Source organism: Xiphophorus maculatus, chromosome 1 (assembly GCF_002775205.1).
Source record: "Xiphophorus maculatus strain JP 163 A chromosome 1, X_maculatus-5.0-male, whole genome shotgun sequence".
NCBI classification, from domain to species: Eukaryota; Metazoa; Chordata; class Actinopteri; order Cyprinodontiformes; family Poeciliidae; genus Xiphophorus; species Xiphophorus maculatus.
In genome coordinates, this window is record NC_036443.1 from 14,671,348 (window position 1) to 14,692,034 (window position 20,687).

Consider the following 20,687-nt stretch of genomic DNA (forward strand, 5'->3'; position numbering starts at 1 on the left):
TCTGAAAACAGGGAGATCTTGCTGTGTTTACATATACTCACTAAATGTATGACTGCCATTTTTGGAGGGAATTGTTACAATAATATTGCATCAGAATATTACTAGAACATTCATGCCCATGATGGGTGTATGCAAAGTTTTGAATGGCATTGTAGATATCTGCTTTTATTCAAAGGTATTAAAATAACTAATAATTGTATTTTTTTTTTCAGCCTGGGGGTTATGACCAAAGTGCCCCTCAGGGTCATGACCCCCATAATCCTGCTGGTTTTTGTTCTGGCTCTCTATTTGCACGGCCAGCAGGTGGAGTCCACCGCACGTCTCGACTTCCTCTGGAAGTTGCAGGTAAATAAGTTTCACTTTTACACTGAAAGCAGAAGTGTTTAAAGTTTGCAAAAGTCAATTATGTTTTGCCGATATGTAGCACAAAGAGCATCGTGTGTTTGTTAATATTCACGAGAACTGAAACTAGAGAAGCCAGGACAAATGTCAGTTCACCACGAATTTCCACCTGACCTGCTGTAGTATGCTTAAATGTCATGAACAATCAAAGCAAAACAAATAAATCTTCAGAATTTGAGTATCCTGTTAGTGTAACTCCCTCCGTGTCTCCTCAGGCCACGGAGGAGAAGGAGGAAATGGAGGAGTTACAGGCCTACAACCGTCGCCTGCTGCACAACATCCTGCCCAAAGACGTGGCCGCCCACTTTCTTGCGATGGAGCGGCGAAATGACGAGCTGTACTACCAGTCGTGTGAGTGCGTCGCTGTCATGTTCGCCTCTATCAGCAACTTCTCCGAGTTTTACGTGGAGCTGGAGGCAAACAATGAGGGGGTCGAGTGCCTCAGACTGCTTAACGAAATCATCGCCGACTTTGACGAGGTAAAATATGCACCGCCAAGCCCACCAAAGTTTTGGTGCAAATAAAATAATACAGGAAAAATAAGTTACATCCTGTTAGAGGTGAACACTTTGGGGTTTTTTAACCAACAGCTCCGGTTCCCTCTCCTAATTTGTGCTTTACCATTCATCTCCAGATAATCAGTGAGGAGCGGTTCCGTCAGCTGGAGAAAATCAAAACAATCGGCTCCACCTACATGGCAGCTTCGGGCCTCAACGACACCACCTACGACAGAGAGGGCCGCTCACACATCCTGGCTCTGGCTGATTACGCCATGAGGCTTCGAGAGCAGATGAAGTACATCAATGAGCATTCCTTCAACAACTTCCAGATGAAGATTGGTACGCTTGGAAGCTAGACGAAGATGCTCCTGAAACCTAAACCCTCTTTATATTTAATCAGACACAGAAGACTTAAAATAAGTTAATTACAAGCTGCATTGTTATATTTTTTAATAATGTAACTTACTTGCAGCATGATTCGTTCTCAGGGTTGAACATGGGGCCTGTTGTGGCAGGGGTGATTGGCGCCAGGAAACCCCAGTATGACATCTGGGGAAACACAGTTAATGTGGCCAGCCGAATGGACAGCACTGGAGTACCGGACTACATACAGGTACGTCGTTTGCAGTTGATTGTGTTCAGAAACTGCTCCAAAGTTTTTACTTGTATGTCACAGCACTTTTATCATTTTAGTTGAAATTGTTTTTAGTTGTAAAAATAACAAAGAATCAAAACACATAAAAAAAACGTTTTGGTGAGATAAGAAAGAAAAGAAAATCTAGTAAAAGTTTCAGAGTGAAGTTAAAAAAGACAATGCTACATTGTGTCAGTATTGGATTCAGGACCATGAAGTTTTTTCTCAGATTCTTTTTATGGCGATTTTTGCTATTTTGTACCCACTGACATTTCTTTAGGACGGCGTCAGCATGCTGCTCCTACACAGGATAACGCAGTAAAAAGGTTGCCATGTAGAGTTGGTGTAGTCGTTGTTGCTGTTGGAAAGTTGTGGGTTCTATTCCAGCTTCCTACTCTGCCACATGATTATGAACCACTAGAAAAGATGCTTTTACCCAAATTGTCTACTGATCTCTGTATCTGTATGAACTGCAGAGTTGCAGAGTTGTTCCGAGTACACATAAACTAAAAATTACAAAATGGATCTGCTCGTATTCTATCATTTCTTGAGGCTTGAGGTTTTAAACAACAACCACAGCAACAACAAAAAAAATGTTATTCTTTGCATCTTGTTCCTGCAGTACTGGGCTAATCTTAGCATGTTTATTCTCTGTTTTGATATGGCTCATTGATAGTTTAGCTATTAATATTCCTGTGCAGCTCGATTTTATTGTGTGTGTACAAAACTTGAAACGAAAAAAGCAGCTATTCTAGTTCAAGAACTGAACTGTGTTTTAGTGTCCTGCATTGAAAGCTGTGTGTGAGCACAGCTGATGCAGCAGGGCACAAAACACAAAGAGGCTGGAAGCAGAAAGGATGTTAAATGGCTCCAATGAAAATGTGTGACTATTTTCAAAAAACTGTCTTGCAAATGTGGTTGTGTCACATTGGACATCGTCATCATGCAGTTTTTGGGAGTGGAGTTTAGTCAGGAACTTCAAAACATCATAAACCAAACTTAACTTAGTGTAACAATAAATGCTTTCCCAAAAGGTCTCCTAATGGGTTTATTTGCCCAAAAAGCAACAAAATCGATGAAAAAGATCTAGAATCACACAGTAAATATTAATAAGCTAAAGTGAAGTCAGAAGCAATTTGTTTAAAGTTGAAATGTAATTTATTTGGGGGCACCAATGCACTTTAATTAACATTTATGTTAGAATTAGCCAAAAGACTATTTTTTCTTCTTTTGTCCTTGTTGTTTTAAATCCAGATTTAAGTTTCAAGCACTTTCCTGACTTCACAAAGCTGTGTCTAAAGTCATTAAATTCGTGTTATGCGATTCAGGTCCACACCTCTGGCAGATTCTTAGAAAATTAGTCATGAAGGCTCTGCTCCTACACAAATGTGGGTCACTTGTGTCCATTCATATGTAAATCATTATGAAATGACATATAATTCTTTTTTTTTTGCTTTTTTTCCCCCACAAACTCAGACTTGCCCATAGAGTTAATATAGTTTATGCTCAGTGCAAACAACGCGAAGCAAATCACAATAATCACTAAAAAATGTTATGCATTTGCAGAGGTGTCATCTTGCAAGAATCTCAGTTACTGCCAGACATGTTGTGTTCCAGCAGATATGCTCCTTGATGAATGTCCCTTTGGGATCAGGCAGAAAGCTAAATTTAAATTTCCCCTGGAGACAAAGCTGCTGCCATGGGTCAACGTCATAATCATAAACATTTAGCAGATGTTAAAGCATATCTTCAAATGTTTAATGCACATGCAGAGCTAAGGGCTTAGGGGGGATAGGGAAGATAAAGAAGAGCACTGCTGCACCCCGTAGGACAGTTTGTGTTACTGCAGCTCCAAATGTTTGACCATTTTAATTTCACTACCAAATAAGCAAAAGGCATCTAAAAAAAACAAAATGAACATTTTCAGTTTGTAAAATAAAAATTTAAAAAATATATATTTATTGCTATTTCCTGGTAATTTAATTAAAAATCATCTACTAGGTGATTTGAAATAGCTCAAAAACATTGGAAATCCAATTATTTCATTTTATTGAATAAAAAGTGTCACTGTAATTGTAATTGAGCATAATGATTCATAATTGAACAAATATAATGCATTTTGAAATATCAGTGCATAATATAATTTACAGTGCAGTGAAAAGTATGTACTTTCCACATTGTGTAGCGTTTCCACCACAAACTTCAGGTGCTTTTTACTTGTGTCTTATGCGAAAGGCCAGCACAAAGTGATGTGAAAGGAAAGAGAAATGACTCATGGGTTTCAAAATGTTTTCAAATTAAAAATCTAAAAAGGGTTACTGTTCATAAAATCGATTTCAAGTAACTGCCTTCAAAGGTTACCTAATTAGTAAATTGAGACCAGCTGCATGCGATTTAATCTCAGCCATTCTCTGAAGGCCTCAGAGATTGTGAGAACATGAAAGAAAAAGGAGCCTCATGGAAACCAAGGAACACAGTAGGTCAGAGATAAAGTTATGGAGATGTTTAAAGCAAAGTTAGGGTCTGAAACAATAGGCAAAAGTTTTAAAATCTAACATAGAGCTTTTCAGTTTGTCATTCAAGCATGGACTAACCACAAGCTTATCCCTTCTCCACACACACCTTAATCAAATAGCTGAATTTCCTCATCAGAACCATATTCAGCTCTGCAGAGGCCGTCATTCATTTGATTCAGGATTTTTGGATAAGTAAAGCATCTAAAAGTTGCAGGATAATAGCTCTCGAGGACTGGACATGGGCACATTGGGCAGGTTGTGCTGGAAGAGTGATAATCAGAGAGCGAGTCAAGAAACTCGAGAGGATCTGCAGAGATGGAGGGGCAAAAGGAATATGAAGTCTTGTTTAAAATATTCATTCAAGTTTTATAGTCGTAACATGACAAAATAGGAAATGTTCAAGAGGTTGATACTTCTGTGAAAATACACTGATTGTTTTTTTTACCCACCAGACTGATTAAACATCTCACATGCTCATACCCATGTCTTCTCCAAGGTGACCACCGACTTGTACCATGTGCTGGCCAACAACGGATACCAGCTGGACTGTCGAGGTCTTGTCAAGGTGAAAGGGAAGGGGGAGATGACCACCTACTTCCTCACCAGTGGCCCGCCGGGTAGTTAACGACAGAGGCAGCCTGACCACACGGTGACTCCCACTGCGCTGAAACGGCAAGGACTGCAGAGAGACTGAGCGTTCGGCTCAGCGATGGGTGCCGGGGACAAGATGTGGTTGTCGGAGAGATGAGTCCGTTTCTTGTCACATTCTCAGATTGAAGGCTTGTCGCGAGCTGCCCGATAAATGATGAATCCCAGTGGCCTTAGGAAGGAAGCAGCGACGCTTGTGTTTATGAGCAATAGTAAAAGTATACCATCTGGAGTCATTATTTATTTTTGTGAGAAACTAAGCAATCTTTCTTAGAAGAAAATTATGCAAGGACAACATGAAGGAGAAGAATAACCAAAGAACAAATAAATGACGATTCCGTTCAACACTATAATAAACTATATAAGCTATATTGTTCCTCTTTTTCAGAGAGCGAAGGCCACGGTAACTTCTCTGAACTGTTTTTAACAAAGGAGAGCGCACACTCACAGATACGCAGAAGGAAAACGGCAACGACAGCAACCTTTGCTCTGACCTTTCTGTTTCTAATCAGGGCTTTCTTTGTTCCCTCCAACCTGCAATTAGTTTATGGTCCACTCAAACACGCGGCTGAGCGCCGGGCCCTTGTGTCCCCGGAAGAAGATGTAGGAAACAGAAGAACGGTTTGACCTGAAGAATGATTGTATACCAACTATAAACCATTTTTCTACAGTTGTGTCTGCGTCCTGCGTGTGCTGGTGTGAGCTCTGAAGCTCGCTCTGTTGAGGGGCAGACAGAAAACTTTTCACTGTGAGATTTCTAAGATACTGTACGACAATGCTTTCTTGCCAAACTGTTTTCTGCAAATCATGTTTTATGTTATTCACTACAGTTGAGTGTCCATTCCTGATTGTTTGTGTCAAGATTGATCTTTTGAAGATTATCATGTCCCTCTGCGCCTTTACTGGGCTGTGATTTATTAACTGATTTCATTCCAAATGAAATAAGCGTGGTTTAGTTGGAACTGTGTTAAAAGTAAGCTGACTTGCTGACAGCTTCAGGATTATTTTTATGCAGAAATTCTCCTTCTGCTCTATATTGCCTTGATATTATTCAGCACTAATGTTTGCATTCTTCATGGCCCAATATTCACAACCTTACACAGCAGTATTTGACACTAATTTCTAGTATAAGCACCCATGAAAGAAGTGTTGTTTGAAACATTAATCAAATGAATGTATGCAAAAATTAAAATTTGTATCTACTGCGAGGTGATTAAAAAAATACATTCTGGTTATTCAAATCCCCATACTAGAAGCCCAACAGTTTAGATGGAATATTTTCTATTTTAAAAAAGCTTTATACTCTGTTGATGTGCTTCTGTTTCTGTCTTGGCACCAAAACGCCGCAAAACAGTCACTCGTTGCTCGCTGTCCTTATGAAAACCCAAGTAAACACTGTCTCATCTTCAATTAGTGCAACTACAGATAGAGTTGGATTTTCCTAGAATAAGAAATCAATAAATAGCTTTTTTCCATTGCCTTGCCTCATATGGTTTTGTTGTTGCACGTACGAAGAACAACAAAGAAGAAAAAGAGCAAATGTTTTACATAATGCATCTTTCCAAGTAATAATAAGCACTATTGGTAAAGATGTGTATGATGCCTTAAAATACATTCAAGTTGGAAAAATGAGACTAGCTAGCTATTTGGTTAACTATTTCTGCAACTATCAAATAAATGTAACATTATTTTTAACTTGATCAAAGTGTTGATGGTCTTTTAATTACTACTCAGTGCTCATATAGCAACGTTCAAAGTTAGTATCCTGATTATTGGGGGCAAGTTAATCAATTTTATCAATATCATTTGTTAAAATTGTGTTAAGTCTATTTTAACTATTTCAGTCTGAATATAATTTACTAAGACAGTAGTGGGAGTAGCAGAAGTACTATTACATAATAAATTTAACAAGTGCCCCTCATTAAATGATGCCTGTGTGCATACTGCTGTGTTTTTAAAAGTTGCTGTACGCTGTTTTAATTGGCTTAAGATATGCCTTTTTCTCAGTTCATTGGCTGTACTGACCCCTTTAACAAACTACACTCCCAGACGGACCTCCTTCAGGCCAAAACTTTCAGATTACTTTGGCAGCCTTGCCAAATATTAGCAGACCGTTGGCTGCGATGCTAGCAGTCCATCAAATATGAAAGTTGGAAACAAGTTAAACAGGAAAAGCAAGACCATTCTGAATACATGCAAACATCCAGCTGAATGTTATCCGTTGGTCGCTAAGCAGCTGGCTGGCAACTGAGATCTGTTTGCTTCTGCAAGTGCTGAAGAGAAAAATATCTTTAAAAACAATTCCTTGCACAGTCCATAAGTCTAAATTATAGCTGGATAAGAGGCCAGCTTCTTTTCATCAGTGAGGAAGATTATAAGAACATTAACAATCACTGAAACCTCATTATTGGAGAACTGAATCAAACAAGGGGATCTTAGGTTCACCAAGTCTAGAACCAGCTTTAAAGCTGTCTACATTGCCAACCAGGTTATTCTGAGAAATGCCAGGTAAAAACCATTTTCCATCCCACCGTCACATGTACACATGTAGTTTGCAAAAGGCAGCTGAGAGTTTGACTCGACATTGTGTTTTGGCAATATCACACTAAGATTGAACAAACCGGTAAGATGAATATATGGAAAAGCACATCATGCACGCTGTTAAGCATAGTAGAGGAACCGTGATTTCCTGTGTGACTTTTCTAAAACCACACAGGAAATTGTGAGACATTTAAAATGCAAAATCTACAAGAAACAGAAAATTGTTTGTCACTGGTTCTTTAACAGGATAGCTAACTAAAAATGTGTGGTTAAATCAACCTACAAATAGTTCAAAAGACACAAAAGTAATGATCTCATTTCAATGTCCAGGCCCAGGATACATGTGGTTAAGAGGAGATCCGAGGAAGCAACCCAATGATCCAGACAAATATTATAAACAGGAAAAGATCCTTTTATGAAATCTTAAGTGCTGTCATGATGAAAAAAACAAAAAATGTTGAACAAAGTATTAACAGCACTGAATATTTGTTTTTCCCATCATTCTTTCAGCGAGTTTCTCCAACTGCTACAGAAGATTAATTTATTCTAAGGCTTAATATTATTGCCAAGGCTGCCAATAAACGTGAATGGCGTTATAACTCAGTTCGGCTCCGTGGTGTTCTCTCTGTTATCTCTCATCTCAATCAGCAACCTGCAATCAAGACTGCACCGAGTGACAGTAACCCGAGAGAAACATCCATCTCCTTTTCTGAATAAGATGATCTACAGTTTCAAGAGGGTGATACAGGAGAGAGTATTTAATTGCTTGAGCATGAATAATGTATTTACTTTGAACTTATTGCAGTGTTAACTTACAGCACTCTATGGTGAACATTAATTAAGTGACATAAATTCCTCCTAATCCCTGATGAAAAACACTAATGTCACTCTGATAGATACACAACACAGGAACATGAGTTTCATTGTAATATATTCACCGCTGGTTAATATATTCTGACGCACTGTTGTGGGTGGGTTGAATTTTAAAATTTCAACCACAAATTCTAAAGGGGGAGAGTCATGTAAAACTGACTTTTTGAGCTTTATACAATGTGATATTGTTATTCTCTGTTCAGAAATATACCTGGAGTGTTGCTTTGATTCTTCCATGCATGTTAAAGAAATCCTTGAATCGCCTTGCAATTTAAAAATTGAATTGCAAGGCGACAGGTTGCTCTCACAAACTCCTCCATTAAAAATAGCTTTAAACCTTCAATGTTTTCTAAGTGGTTGCTGTGAGACGTCTTCTTTATTCCTCCAGGTTCCTCAAAGTTTAAATAGGTACAACTTGTCAACAATGTCAGCTACAAGAACTGGACAGAAAAGCCACCAAAACCCAAAGAAACACATTGGAAGATCTGTAGAAAGCCTCCAGGCTGTTGATACGGTTCAACTTATTTCTAAATGTTGGTTTTAGCAGGCCATTAAAATGAAAAGAAATCTGCATTCTTGACTCCTACAATAAAGGCACTGACCACTTTGTCACACTGTGGGAAATATTTCACTTCCTTTGTTTAGATTCACATGTCTCTTTGGTGATAAGGGTCTATGCAATCTGAAATATCTGAGTCCCTGTTTCTTAAAATAGACAAAAACTAAGACCATAACTATGTTGTGTAACTTTTGATCTCCTGGAGAGACAATGCTACAGACAGACTAGGATTGCCTCTGCTGGATTCCTTGTGGACATTTCCACCCTTACACTTCTTCCTTACACTCAACTTTACCCTAATAGGCTTGGATGCACAATCTGTAATGGCTCTGTAATCAGAAGTGTCCATTTATAATCATCTTTATTTAAAAAAAAATTTTGAGTCTGTTTTTTTGTTTATGTGGTTTTTATGTAGAACTCAAATTAACTGAGAAACTTAACTTCATTAATCTAAAGAATAATTTCAAATTAACAGGAATAAATTCTTGCTAAATATCAGTCTGGATTTACTGTCGTATATGAGTTTCAAATTAAGAAACCTGATACTTATTCTTATTATGATTCACTGACTATGTGACTTCTGCCATGTGATGCTCTGCGGTTCTGGACGCAATCCACCAGCAGGGGACTCACTTCAACTAATTATTATCTTGTAAAAATGGCACCTGCTCATGAGCTGAAAACAACAGACAGGAGACCGGTTGGCTGTCATCTACAAAGTCGGTGAGAAGAACCGTGGCTGCTGATCTGGCAGCTTAACGCACAAACCGAGGAGGAGTACCTCGTCAAGCAGAGAGCAGGTGTGGACAGCTTGCTCTTTTCATGACAGTAAGTGGCGACATTTATTTGTTTTATAAACTTCATAGGTGTAATGGTCCCCGATTGCTATCGATAAGAAAACCCGGTTCTCTTTCTGACTCTTTATATGACGCTTTATATGTCAAATATGACGCTTTACTGTCACATTTGACAGTAAAGCGTGGCAAGTAGAAGCCGCTCTATGATCTGTCACCGAGCAGTCACTGAAAGCAGGACACTTTCCACCAACTCTTCCTCTTTCATTTTAGCTATGAAACCTTAAGAGCGAAAACGTCTGTCATTTTTTTCCTATCTATTAATATCTTATAGACCACAGGGTGCTGAATCTGTAGAGTATCTTTCAGTTCCTGGGGAAAACAAAACAAAACAGATTAGACTGTTGCCATATACTGTAAAGTCAGATACTGTATATCTCAACTCATAGAAGTAGTTTAATTTTGTCAATGAAGTGCAAGGGGTGCCTTTGCGCCTTAGACAGCTCAGACCAGACTTTAAACTGCCTTTTCTTGAACACTGAAGTGTCCCCCTGAATCAATTACAAAGCCTGGCTGGCCCGAGAATACATTAAATTAATTATGACCAAGTAAGAGTGAGTCTTCTCTTGGACAGTGATCACCAGAGGACATCCACATGTCCTACTTTGCAGTGATATATCCTGTTTCACTCAGCAGGAAACAGGCTGCTATTGTACAAAAGCTGGTTGAAGTTATGTCACGCTCCACGTAGCAGATCTTAGTTCCTGTTGCAAATGACAGCAAGTCATTAGGCGATGAGGTGGATTCGCCTGGTGCGATTAAAAACAACAAGTGCGTGTCACTTATTAACTGGTGTGGGAGCCTTAGGGTGAGCCTCACCTGCTGCCACGTGGGTCCTGGCAAACTATGGCCACAGAGAAGGTGAGTTCAGGTGTTTGCTGAGAGGTGTGGTATGTTTGTTCACTCTCACCACCTCCCTGCTCTCCGTGCTCGCCCTCTGGGACTGTTTCCTGAAGAGACCAGGAGGGAGGAGGAGGAGGAGGAGCAGGGTTGACTGGATCACCAGCTGCTGTGACACTTGCTGAAACGCACAAACCGGTTTGAATGGGGTTTTTTTTTGTTTCTTTTTTTTTTTTTCCCCTCTCCTGCTTTGACATCTTTGGTTTCATCCAGAAAAAGGTTAGTGAATATATACCAGGTAGAAAGCAGGTAATGGTAACAGGAGAGCATATCGTTGAAAGGCCTTGATGTAAGTGGTGGCCTTTAGCAGTTGCCAAGGAGGAAAACTCAAGAGAATTTCTGTGCTTTCCTGTTTCACAGGCTCCAAGGGATCGGCCGATCTGAAACATGCGTCTGATACGCCGGCGTCTCTCTCCTCTGAAGCTAGTCCTCCTCGGGGGAACTCTTTTTATGGTGATCCTGGTGGTTCTCCAGAGGGACGTTGGCTCCTCAAACTCCGGAGACCCCTGGCTACAAGACCTGGCCCACAAACGGGACGAGGTTATGGTCATGGTGCGGAATGCTGTGAACAACATAGGCTTCCAGATTGGAGCTCCGCAGCCCCCGCCGGTGCAGGTGCAGCCCACGGAGGACGTCAAATGCCCCTCTGGATTTTACTCTCAGGCTGAGCTCAAACCTCACCTGGAGAGACCGCCGCAGGACCCTCAAAGCCCTGGGGCTGATGGGAGAGCGTTTGTGAAGGACAACATGACACCTGAGGAGGAGAAGGAGAAGGAGGAGGGCATGACACGGCATTGCTTCAACCAGTTTGCCAGCGATCGGATCTCGCTCAGCCGCAATCTCGGGGATGACACAAGACCGCCGGAGTAAGCTGAAGTCTTTAAGCTAATCTTTTAGTGGCTGTACTAATTGCTGTTGCGCCAACAGCGGTGTTGACATGTAGACATAAGAGGATACAGCTCTGTCTCAATCTCAGAGAGAGCCGTGCTGACACAGGTCAATGATTTACACACATTTTCACAATTTTTCTTAATAATCTCCAGGACTTAGTAAGCTCATGTTGCTAAACTTCTCAGTGTGCAATAACAGAGACCGATACGTCAGAGTAAATACTCCCAGGCTCACATCTACACACCCAGACTGTGTGTAGACGTTACGTTTCCTTTTGCAGGATGCCAAAACTACTTTTCATGATGCGCTTCGCTAATGCATTTCAAACTACAACTATGAAAACACTGAATATCTGAAAACACTCGTCTCCTATGTGTTGATGTAAGAGACCTTGTGTGACTTTCAATTCATCAGATATGCCTCCTACTCTTTCTCCAGGTGTGTGGACAGGAAGTTTCTTCACTGCCCTCCTCTGCCCACCACCAGTGTCATCATTGTCTTCCACAACGAGGCCTGGTCCACGCTCCTCAGGACGGTCTACAGCGTCCTGCACACATCTCCCGCCATCATGCTGAAGGAGATCATCTTGGTTGACGATGCCAGCACTGCAGGTAATAGTGAAACACGTGGAAGATGAGCAAATGGGAGCGGAGTGGAAAGTAAATGTCAGTCTGAGGGGTACTGCACCAAACCCACAGTGCAAATTCACATTTTTACACAGGAAATAATCCAGAATTGCACCTCAGTCAATAATTCATTCTCCTCTTCAAATGTTATTAGTTTTTACTGAGCAGAAGTGGCCCAGAAACAACAGGGACAAAAACTGTTGATCTAATGCAGAGGTGCCAGAAGACAGTGTTACTAGCTAAACGTAGCCTCTGTGCTGCCATTTTTAGGAAGCTTAAAAAGTTATTACACCTATTTAATTTAGTACATCAAGCTTAAACTTACTGTTTGTAGGCTGCTGTTTTAGAGCATGGCTACGTTTTTGCTTTGCAACCTTTTTGTCAATGTTTTTTTTATTTTATTTTATTTCTTTATTTTACTTTTACAATAATATTTAGCTAAAGAGAGGCTGTGTTGAGTGCTGCACTTTCTTTTCACTGTTCTCAAATAGTTTACTGTGTGGGGGAGAAACTACAGAAAGAGACGTTTTTCTAGTTTTGTCCCACTAACTGCAGCTGCTTGAAAATGTCAAGCATATAATAAACTATATCTACTGAAAACTGAAGTTGTATGTGCGAAGACATTTATTTTAAAACCTCTTTACTGGGATAGATATCTGTCACAGACGAGATAAAATTTAGACTACAGGAACTGGAACATGATTACTGAGTAAACTAAATGTCAGAATGACATCATATGCAACTTGTAAGATGTTGTGTACTGATTTTAATTAAATTTTGATGCGTGATTTTAGTATCAGTGTTCTTTAAGCACTTAGGTTGACATCAGGGACAGCATATATTCAAATTGCTGATTAGATTTTATTATTACTTTTATTTGTTCACATTGTCTGGGGTTTGTCATCCTTTACCATGGAGATATTAGGTTAATTTAAAGTTTTCTTTAAAGGTAAATGATTTCTCAGAATATTGACCATTACCCTGTGTTTTTGCCACAAACACACAGTTGTCTTTTTTTAGACATGGTCTTATCCTGAACACATCTTCTGCTAAAGCTGCAGATGTTTTGAGAACTCTGCTAACATCTGCATCTTCAGCTATTCTCACAGAACAGTAGAATAACTCATAAGCATAATGTAATTCATATATTAATATTGCAGATATTTACTTATTTTGACCTTGTTCTGGTTAATGCAGTCACAAAATGTGTGTCCAGTTCCTCTGTCGTATTTAGTGTAATCAGCTCCAAATTGTGAATTTTTGTGAAGAAAGACTGCGAAATAACATTTTCCTTAAAAATAACTGCAACTAACCATAATTTAGTCAGTAGGCCTATGTTATGTTTACTGAAGCATGCTGCATTATCCCATTTATTCCCATCTACTTCCAATAAAAATGGGACTTAGATCTTTAACATAAACACATTAGCCCGCTTCAAATGTGATGCCAACGCATAGATAAGGTCCTCAGGTCAATCCTTACTCTGTTTCTTGAAAAACAGTGTATTGCATTTACGGTGAAAATGCAGCTAATATCAGTGTCATGAGCTTTATCATCTTTGGGTATCCTGCTTTGTCTTTGGACGATAACGACTTTGATTTTTGGTGTTGCAGTTGAGTGCAAGAAAAGCATATTGTTTTGTTTTCCTCCTGCATTAACGGTCCTCATGTTTAGCTGTCCAACAAACAAAACGCTGGAGGAGGAAACAAAATCCACCCAGGATCCGGTTGTGTGCAGCTATTTAAACAGTATCATTAATTGTCTGAGATCCTATAAAATCAACTGCCTTCTTGCGCTGTGAAAGGTGACCCAGAATCATGTTTACTTAGGATTTCAGCAGCTGACTCACTCTGTAGCAAACAGGTTGTCCAAATAATTGGGACTCGAAGTGAGAGAGATTTGGAAGAGAACGACTGTGTCACAGCAGCGCCACAAGAATTTGTGTTTTACTGAAGATAGGTGCTGCAAATTCAAATTCGAGGGCCAGGGCACTTATGTCTAAAAAGGAACATATTGACCTTTTTAGACACAAGTGACAAATTTTCTTTGTTAAAGTAAATATTCTTGTACAACTTAAATGGACAGAAACATGCTGCTGATGATCATATGAAATGCATATTGCTATGAAAATAATTCTGTGTCTAAATAATGCAAACCTTCTAGAGATGGAGGAAAGAATCAGGGTGTTTCTTTCTATTTCTTTGTTTTTTCCTTTTTGTCCTGTCTTTCTGTTTCTCTGTATTTCTTTCTGTATCTACATCAGCATGTCTTTTTTTTTTAATAATTTGTTCATTCAATCTCATAGTGGGTGCTTTTGAAAACATTTGTTCGCCTGCTTGTTTTAAAGCTCCCGAATCTCCTTTACAAATAACTACCATTTTAAACAAATCCACATCCGGCTGGGACGTTAAAACAGTGGCTATATTTACAGTACAATTCTTTGTAAAGCCTGCAGTTTTTGGAGAATAATAATAATATAAAAAAGTGTGTACCAATTGTAAGCTAATTTTCTGCTGTATTTGTTCAGATAGAGCCAGGTTAAAGTGCAGTCTTTACAAAAAAGGAGAAGACAATCAAAGAAATGTTGGGAAAAAAAACTGGAAAATCTAGTGGGGATGTGTAACATTATACAGTATTTGACAGTAGATGATTATTAGCTGACATTGCTCCTCTGTTAAGTGAACTGTAATACACCATGTGAGAACTTGCTTACAATAGAAGAAAATGAAAAGGACCTTCCACTAAATACATGAAATGTATTAAGAATTTTATGAAACTGTGAATGTAAAACATAAAACGAGATGGGATGTTATTTCTGATTTGAGTTGGATGTGTGACTTTCTTGAAAACTTGAACTTTTAGCCTTTTTGTGTGATTAATTTAACAATCAGGTTTGTCTTTTATTTCTCGTAAATGATACAAAGTGCTAAACCAAAGAAATTTGAAAGACACAAAACATTCCTAACACATCACTGTCTTTTTATTGTTTGAGAGACGGTGCAAGTATGTAGCAAGTACTTTTGCCTTTAAAGTTGATTCTTTTTATATTTGTGTCATGTTAATTTTATTACCTTCAGGATTCATATGATTTCATCCACTGCATCAAATACTAAAAATGTTGCCTTTTTTATCGTTTTGTACATATAGTTATTTGCAAAATTATTCATTTATTCATAAAGAAGGTTTAGGGTTTAATGCATTATAAAAGAGGGAGAGACTCTATAAGCTGCTAAAAAATTTTATTAAACAATTTTAAACCCAGGCATAATTTTGCTTCCACTCTACAATTATGTTCTACTTTATTTTGATTTATCACATAAAACCTGATCATTTAAAGTGACATGAATACTTTTTCAAAGCGCATATAAAAACAAGTTATTCATGTAAATGATACAAAGTGTCATTAGGTTGCAACCTGATGATCTGTTATTTGCTAATAAATGTTGTCTTATTTATTAAGAAATAATCTATCACTCTTTTCCTCCCAGCTGCACACAGACATTTCCTCCTTTACTCCGACTTCTCTTTTTAGTTGCTAGAGCTTCAGCTCTCTGCTGCAGAACTTTACTTGTGGCTGCGCAGTTTGCTCAGCCTGACGCTGAGAAATATGTGCCGTTTATTGTGGCCACAAAAGCTTTCAGAGGGGAAGTTTGACCCACTTTTACCAGAAGTGTTTCCACTTCGTTGCTTTTGTTGGTCTAAGCCTGATGAATGTTTGACTTTTACGTCTTCTCGTCAGTGAGGTGTTCAATCATACAGCAGGTATTTTTAGACTGAAGGCTTGTCGCTCATGTGCCACAACTGATGTGCATCGTAACTTCGCTGTTCTAACACATGTTTTGTATCTTACAGACCACCTGAAGAAGAAGCTGGAGTTGTTTGTGGAGCAGTTTAAGATCGTCCGTGTTGTCAGGCAGCCAGAGAGGAAAGGCCTCATAACAGCCAGGCTGCTGGGAGCCAGCATTGCTACAGCTGAAGTGCTCACCTTCCTTGATGCGCACTGTAAGGAAACCGCCAGACACAATGCGGTTGGCTGCGATGCACAAGTCGCAGCCAGTGTGTTGGGTTGCATACAGTTGCCTGAAATGACAGTAACAGATAGCGTGAAACAAAGTGGTTGAGCTTTAAATATCTGGCATAAACTTGAATCCTAAATCGACATTGTTGATAGTAGAGTTGCAATAAATGTACATAATCTTAGTAGTGCTGTCTTTACAGATTTTTCAAAGCAAGAACTGGGTGCACAAATTTGAATTTACTGCTAATATATAACAGGATTTCAAATATATAAAAATGTAACTACAATACCCTCTAATGTTTGGATCAATGTCTGTAACAAAAATACCTACACACGCTTGTTTCTACCATGTTGTCTTTGTCAGATACTTAGAGTTCATTTAAATTCAGAGCCACCGTTTAAACACAAGTTTACAGCCATCTGGGTGTAGATCTGAGGCAACGTTATAGAATGCTTTTCATTATCCTGTCCACTTTGTGCAATACTTAGCACCAATGGCAGGAAAATAGAACTTTAGCATTTTGCTGTCATCACCATGCTTCACAGTTATGACAGCCTCACAATGACTCCTCCAAACATTCTTGTTATTTGTCAATCTTTGTGTTGTTGGATGACCAAACATTTACCAAGAAGAACTTCAGCTTCTCCATGTGGGCAGCTACAAATTTCTGCAGGAGACTGAAGCATAAAAGTTTTTAGTCCCATAAATTGAAGCCTTGGTAGCTCCTGAACATCTTAGCCAATTTCTTTTTATCTCAACTTGAAAGTCTTGGTCAGATGGTTGAAACCATTGTCTCCATCCTTTCACACACAAATCAAAGCTGGTTTTGATTGGATGAATTCAGGAGGCTAACATTAAGCCTCTGTAATACTTTTGGAAATAAATCAATTATATTGAAGTGAGGGCCTCACAGGAAATCAACCAATTTAAACAAAATTTTCTTATTTTTGATGGGAAGAAAGGTTAAAGGAACCTCATTGACAGCTACAAGAAGTCTTTGGTTTCTCTGCAACACACTAAGAAGTGTATTAGAGTTTGTATGCATCACTTTGACCCGTTGTGAGTTAAAGAAAATCACCATAATTTCGAACCCAATTCTTGTTTTGTGAAATTCATAAAAGTTAATAATTGTTACTATGATATATTCTAAAAATACATGATAGTAAATTCCTGGGTTGCTACCAGAAAAGTACACTAGTTTGTGCAAAAGGGCATTTGTAGAAAAATGTAAGTCTTTTCTTTCCCTTCTTTCACGGTCAGGTGAGTGTTTTCACGGTTGGTTGGAGCCTCTCCTGGCCCGGATAGTTGAAGAACCCACCGCCGTAGTCAGCCCAGAGATCACCACTATTGACCTGAACTCCTTTCAGTTCAACAAACCTGTGGCCACCAACCGCGCGTACAACCGAGGGAACTTCGACTGGAGCCTCACGTTCGGCTGGGAGCCGATACCCGAGGAGGCAAAGAGGCTGCGCAAGGATGAGACCTACCCTGTAAAGTAAGATGGATCATGTTGTTTTCGCTCTTTAAAGTTTTGAATCATTTAAACACCTAAAGCCTTTGGATCTGCTCATGAAAATTTCAGAACACCTACTTTTGCCGGAGGCCTTTTCTCAATCTCAAAGAAGTACTTTGAGCACATAGGAACATATGATGACAAGATGGAGATCTGGGGCGGGGAAAATGTGGAAATGTCCTTCAGGGTCAGTCTCTCTTATCTGTCCCACCCTCCTCTCCCAATTGTCCACATTAATCATTAAGTTACCTTGACATTTTCTGCAAACATTTATGTGTGAAGGTGTGGCAGTGTGGGGGTCAGCTGGAGATCATTCCCTGCTCGGTGGTGGGCCACGTTTTCCGCACCAAAAGTCCGCACACCTTCCCCAAGGGCACTGAGGTCATCACTCGCAACCAGGTGCGCCTGGCTGAAGTCTGGATGGATGATTTTAAGAAGATCTTCTATCGGCGCAACCACAACGCTGCAGTGATGGCCAGTGAGGTATGTCTTCTAATTCTAATGCACCATCAAGCTGCATTGTCATGTTTTGACCACAAATCTTTTTTTTTTTTACAATAGCATAAATATGGAGACATCTCTGATCGCCTCAACCTGAGGAACAGGCTTCAGTGCAAGAACTTCACCTGGTACCTGAACACCATCTACCCAGAGATCTTCATTCCTGACCTAAAGCCAGAAAAATTTGGATCAGTGAGTTGATTTTCTGAGCACCAACAATGTGATAAACTATGTTAGATGCACTGCTCAGTTTGCGTTCTCCTTGATTTGTGTCCATGTTTGTCACAGATCAGAAACTCTGGATCTGGAACCTGCCTGGATGTTGGCGAGAACAACCAGGGGGGTAAAGCTGTGATCATGTACCAGTGTCACAACATGGGAGGAAACCAGGTACAGGAACTCTCATTTACTAGCAGGAAATGGAAAAAAAAAGATTTGAAGATCATTGGATGTTATCTATTTTGGTTGGTTCTAACTAGATGATTGTATTTGTAGTACTTTGAGTATTCGTCCCACAAAGAGCTGCGTCACAACATCGGGAAGCAGCTGTGTCTCCATGCCAACGATCAGTCAGAACCAGTGAAGATTGAGTTGTGCCAGCTGAAGGGGAGGGGGACCAGTTTGTCACCTCAGCAGGAATGGGTCTTTACAGAGGTGAGCGACGCTTCACATCCTGACTGCAGTTCAACACGGCATTATGAGCAGTAACAAACATTTACATCTATATGTTTTGTAAAATAAGGTTCATTCAAATGGAGCTTTAACTTTTATAAGGTCTCTTTTTACCTAATTTCTTCAAAATTGTTTAAAATGATACTCTGATAAAATGTGAAATGGGAAAACGTCCACAACATTCCGACATTTAATGAACTCTAACATTTGCTATAATATCTTGTGCCCCAATTTTTAAGATGTATTTAGGAAGCAGTTAAGGAAAAATTAGAAACATTTACAGCTCAATTTACCCATGATTTGCAGAATGTCCCTACACTGTTATCATTTTTTTGTTTTCCTAGACAGTAAGGAGAATAAGTAGCATCTGTTGCTTACATCTGCAAAGTCCTCAACTATCCACTGCAATCCTAGATACATGTTACACTTTAAATGGTTTTCAAAGATCAGTAAAACTATCTGCAAAAACCAACATTTTTTATTGTTCAAGGCTGTAATGATTTTCTCTTTTTCTGCAGAGCGGGCATTAGAAAATCAGTCTACGTGACTTTCCTCTAGTCTAGACGTTGGCTGTAAGCAGCCTTCAAAGGTTTGCAGTCTTGGGCTCATCCAGACTGACTTCATTCCTGCCCAGATAGCAGCTGTCTAGCAAGGTCGCTCAGAAAAACACGGTGCAACAATTAAAACCAGAAAAGCTTTAGGTTTTAACTTTCGTACACTTTAAGAAAATAGCGAAATAATTTGTTATCTGCCTAAAGAAGTGTGCGCATGCTAAGCTAGCGTCACTAGCTGCAGCATAAGGTGCCAGGGTTTCTCATGAAAAGGAGAACAGAATGTTAAATCTGTTTTTGTATACATTGAATACATACAACTGTTAAGTGCATTAATGCACTAAGCTGAGCTTTCATATGACTTTTTCTTCTTGTTTTGTTTCAGGAAAGTCTTCTGAAGAATCCAAGCAGTGGGAGGTGCTTACAGCTGAGAGGGACTCAGGTTCAGATGGACCACTGTAATGCTGCAGATCCCTTCCAGCAATGGAGTTTCTCTTGACCCCCCAGTCTGCCCATTAGGTGACCTCTGGTCCCCTCCCTGTTATCAGACTCGGCAGCTTAGAGCTGAAGCATTACAGATCCAAATGGACATGCTGGAAAGCTTTGGGCAAGTGGCCATACTAATGACCAGGGAAAGATGGAGGACAATAAAGAGACGATGACTGGTTAAAAAAAAAAAGAAAAAAGAAAACTCTCATTTGGGTATAACTATTTTTATTTTATTTATGGATGACACTCAGGAAACTCTTCTTACTGTGGTTTGGGGAACTTTGGACATGTTTGAACTTTGCCTTTAGCAGTGGCAGCTTTAAAAAGCCTCTGAACTGCAATGACTTTAATTCACTTGTTTTACACTCTAATATGAAAAAACAAGAACGGTATGTGATTGTGATTTTTGTTGTGTCCGGTGATGAATGTGGAAATATTTTATCGCAAGAGGATGAAATGTTTGTTTTTTAATATTTTTTTAGGATTTTATGAAGTTTTATAAATAACTTTTTATTGTAAATAAGTTATTTTCTGTCATGTTAACCATCTAGAAAATAATTTCCAAAGGCACATTTTTGCATATATGTCTTTCTAGTGAAATTGGTCTACTGACTGTTTATCATACTTGCACAAAATCTGGGAAAATTGTCTGATATTTTGTATACCGAAGGATAAACTAAATCTATATGGTTATTACAGATATTAAACCAAAACCTAAAGACTTTGTGTTAAGAATGTCTTTTCATGCTGATAAGAAGTCTCCCATCAATATAGCACATAAAGCTTTTCAAAAGCGCCGATATATGTCTTCTGAATGTTTACTTAAGGAGTGGCTCTGGAGATACACATTCCAGAAAACTTTTGTCTTGTCCTACAAAACCTGCAATGTGAGTTTAACGGAATGCACAAGATCACCAAACCGGATGTGAAGTAGTGTAAAGATTCCCTCAAATAAAAGGAAGCAGAGAACAGAATGTTTCCTAAAAATTCATGCAATA

The 20,687-nt window shown here is 39.2% G+C and overlaps 2 protein-coding genes across 5 annotated transcripts in view; both read left to right on the top strand.

Annotated features, from left to right (window-relative positions):
• LOC102235040 (adenylate cyclase type 6-like) overlaps nt 1-6,178 on the top strand; it is a 44,346-nt gene extending 38,168 nt beyond the window's left edge. For all 3 annotated transcript variants that reach the window (XM_023339952.1, XM_023339962.1, XM_014469648.2), the window contains 5 exons: nt 213-345; nt 618-881; nt 1,037-1,241; nt 1,391-1,515; nt 4,549-6,178. In XM_023339952.1, the coding sequence (XP_023195720.1) occupies nt 213-345; nt 618-881; nt 1,037-1,241; nt 1,391-1,515; nt 4,549-4,677 (856 nt within the window). In that variant the 3' untranslated portion in view covers nt 4,678-6,178. The remainder of the gene's footprint in view (nt 1-212; nt 346-617; nt 882-1,036; nt 1,242-1,390; nt 1,516-4,548) is intronic.
• A 3,145-nt stretch (nt 6,179-9,323) lies between these two features.
• LOC102221646 (polypeptide N-acetylgalactosaminyltransferase 6-like) lies at nt 9,324-20,410 on the top strand. Of its 2 annotated transcripts, none has more exons than XM_023339970.1 (11): nt 9,324-9,501; nt 10,788-11,293; nt 11,757-11,929; nt 15,797-15,946; nt 17,224-17,458; nt 17,546-17,663; nt 17,759-17,959; nt 18,038-18,169; nt 18,266-18,367; nt 18,473-18,631; nt 19,586-20,410. In XM_023339970.1, exons 2-11 carry the CDS (start codon nt 10,815-10,817, stop codon nt 19,697-19,699), a joined length of 1,863 nt encoding a protein of 620 aa, XP_023195738.1. In that variant the 5' UTR covers nt 9,324-9,501; nt 10,788-10,814; the 3' UTR covers nt 19,700-20,410. The 2 variants fall into 2 exon arrangements, with proteins under 2 accessions (XP_023195738.1, XP_005801418.1); XM_005801361.2 differs by lacking the exon at nt 9,324-9,501 and adding an exon at nt 10,483-10,646.
• Nucleotides 20,411-20,687: the final 277 nt, after the last annotated feature.

Coding starts and splice junctions, on each gene's coding strand:
- LOC102221646 (XM_023339970.1), top strand. CDS start 10,815: ATGCGTCTGATACGCCGGCGTCTCTCTCCTCTGAAGCTAGTCCTCCTC. Junction 11,294..11,756: donor GATGACACAAGACCGCCGGA/GTAAGCTGAAGT, acceptor CTCTTTCTCCAG/GTGTGTGGACAGGAAGTTTC. Junction 17,960..18,037: donor CTGCAGTGATGGCCAGTGAG/GTATGTCTTCTA, acceptor TTTTTACAATAG/CATAAATATGGAGACATCTC.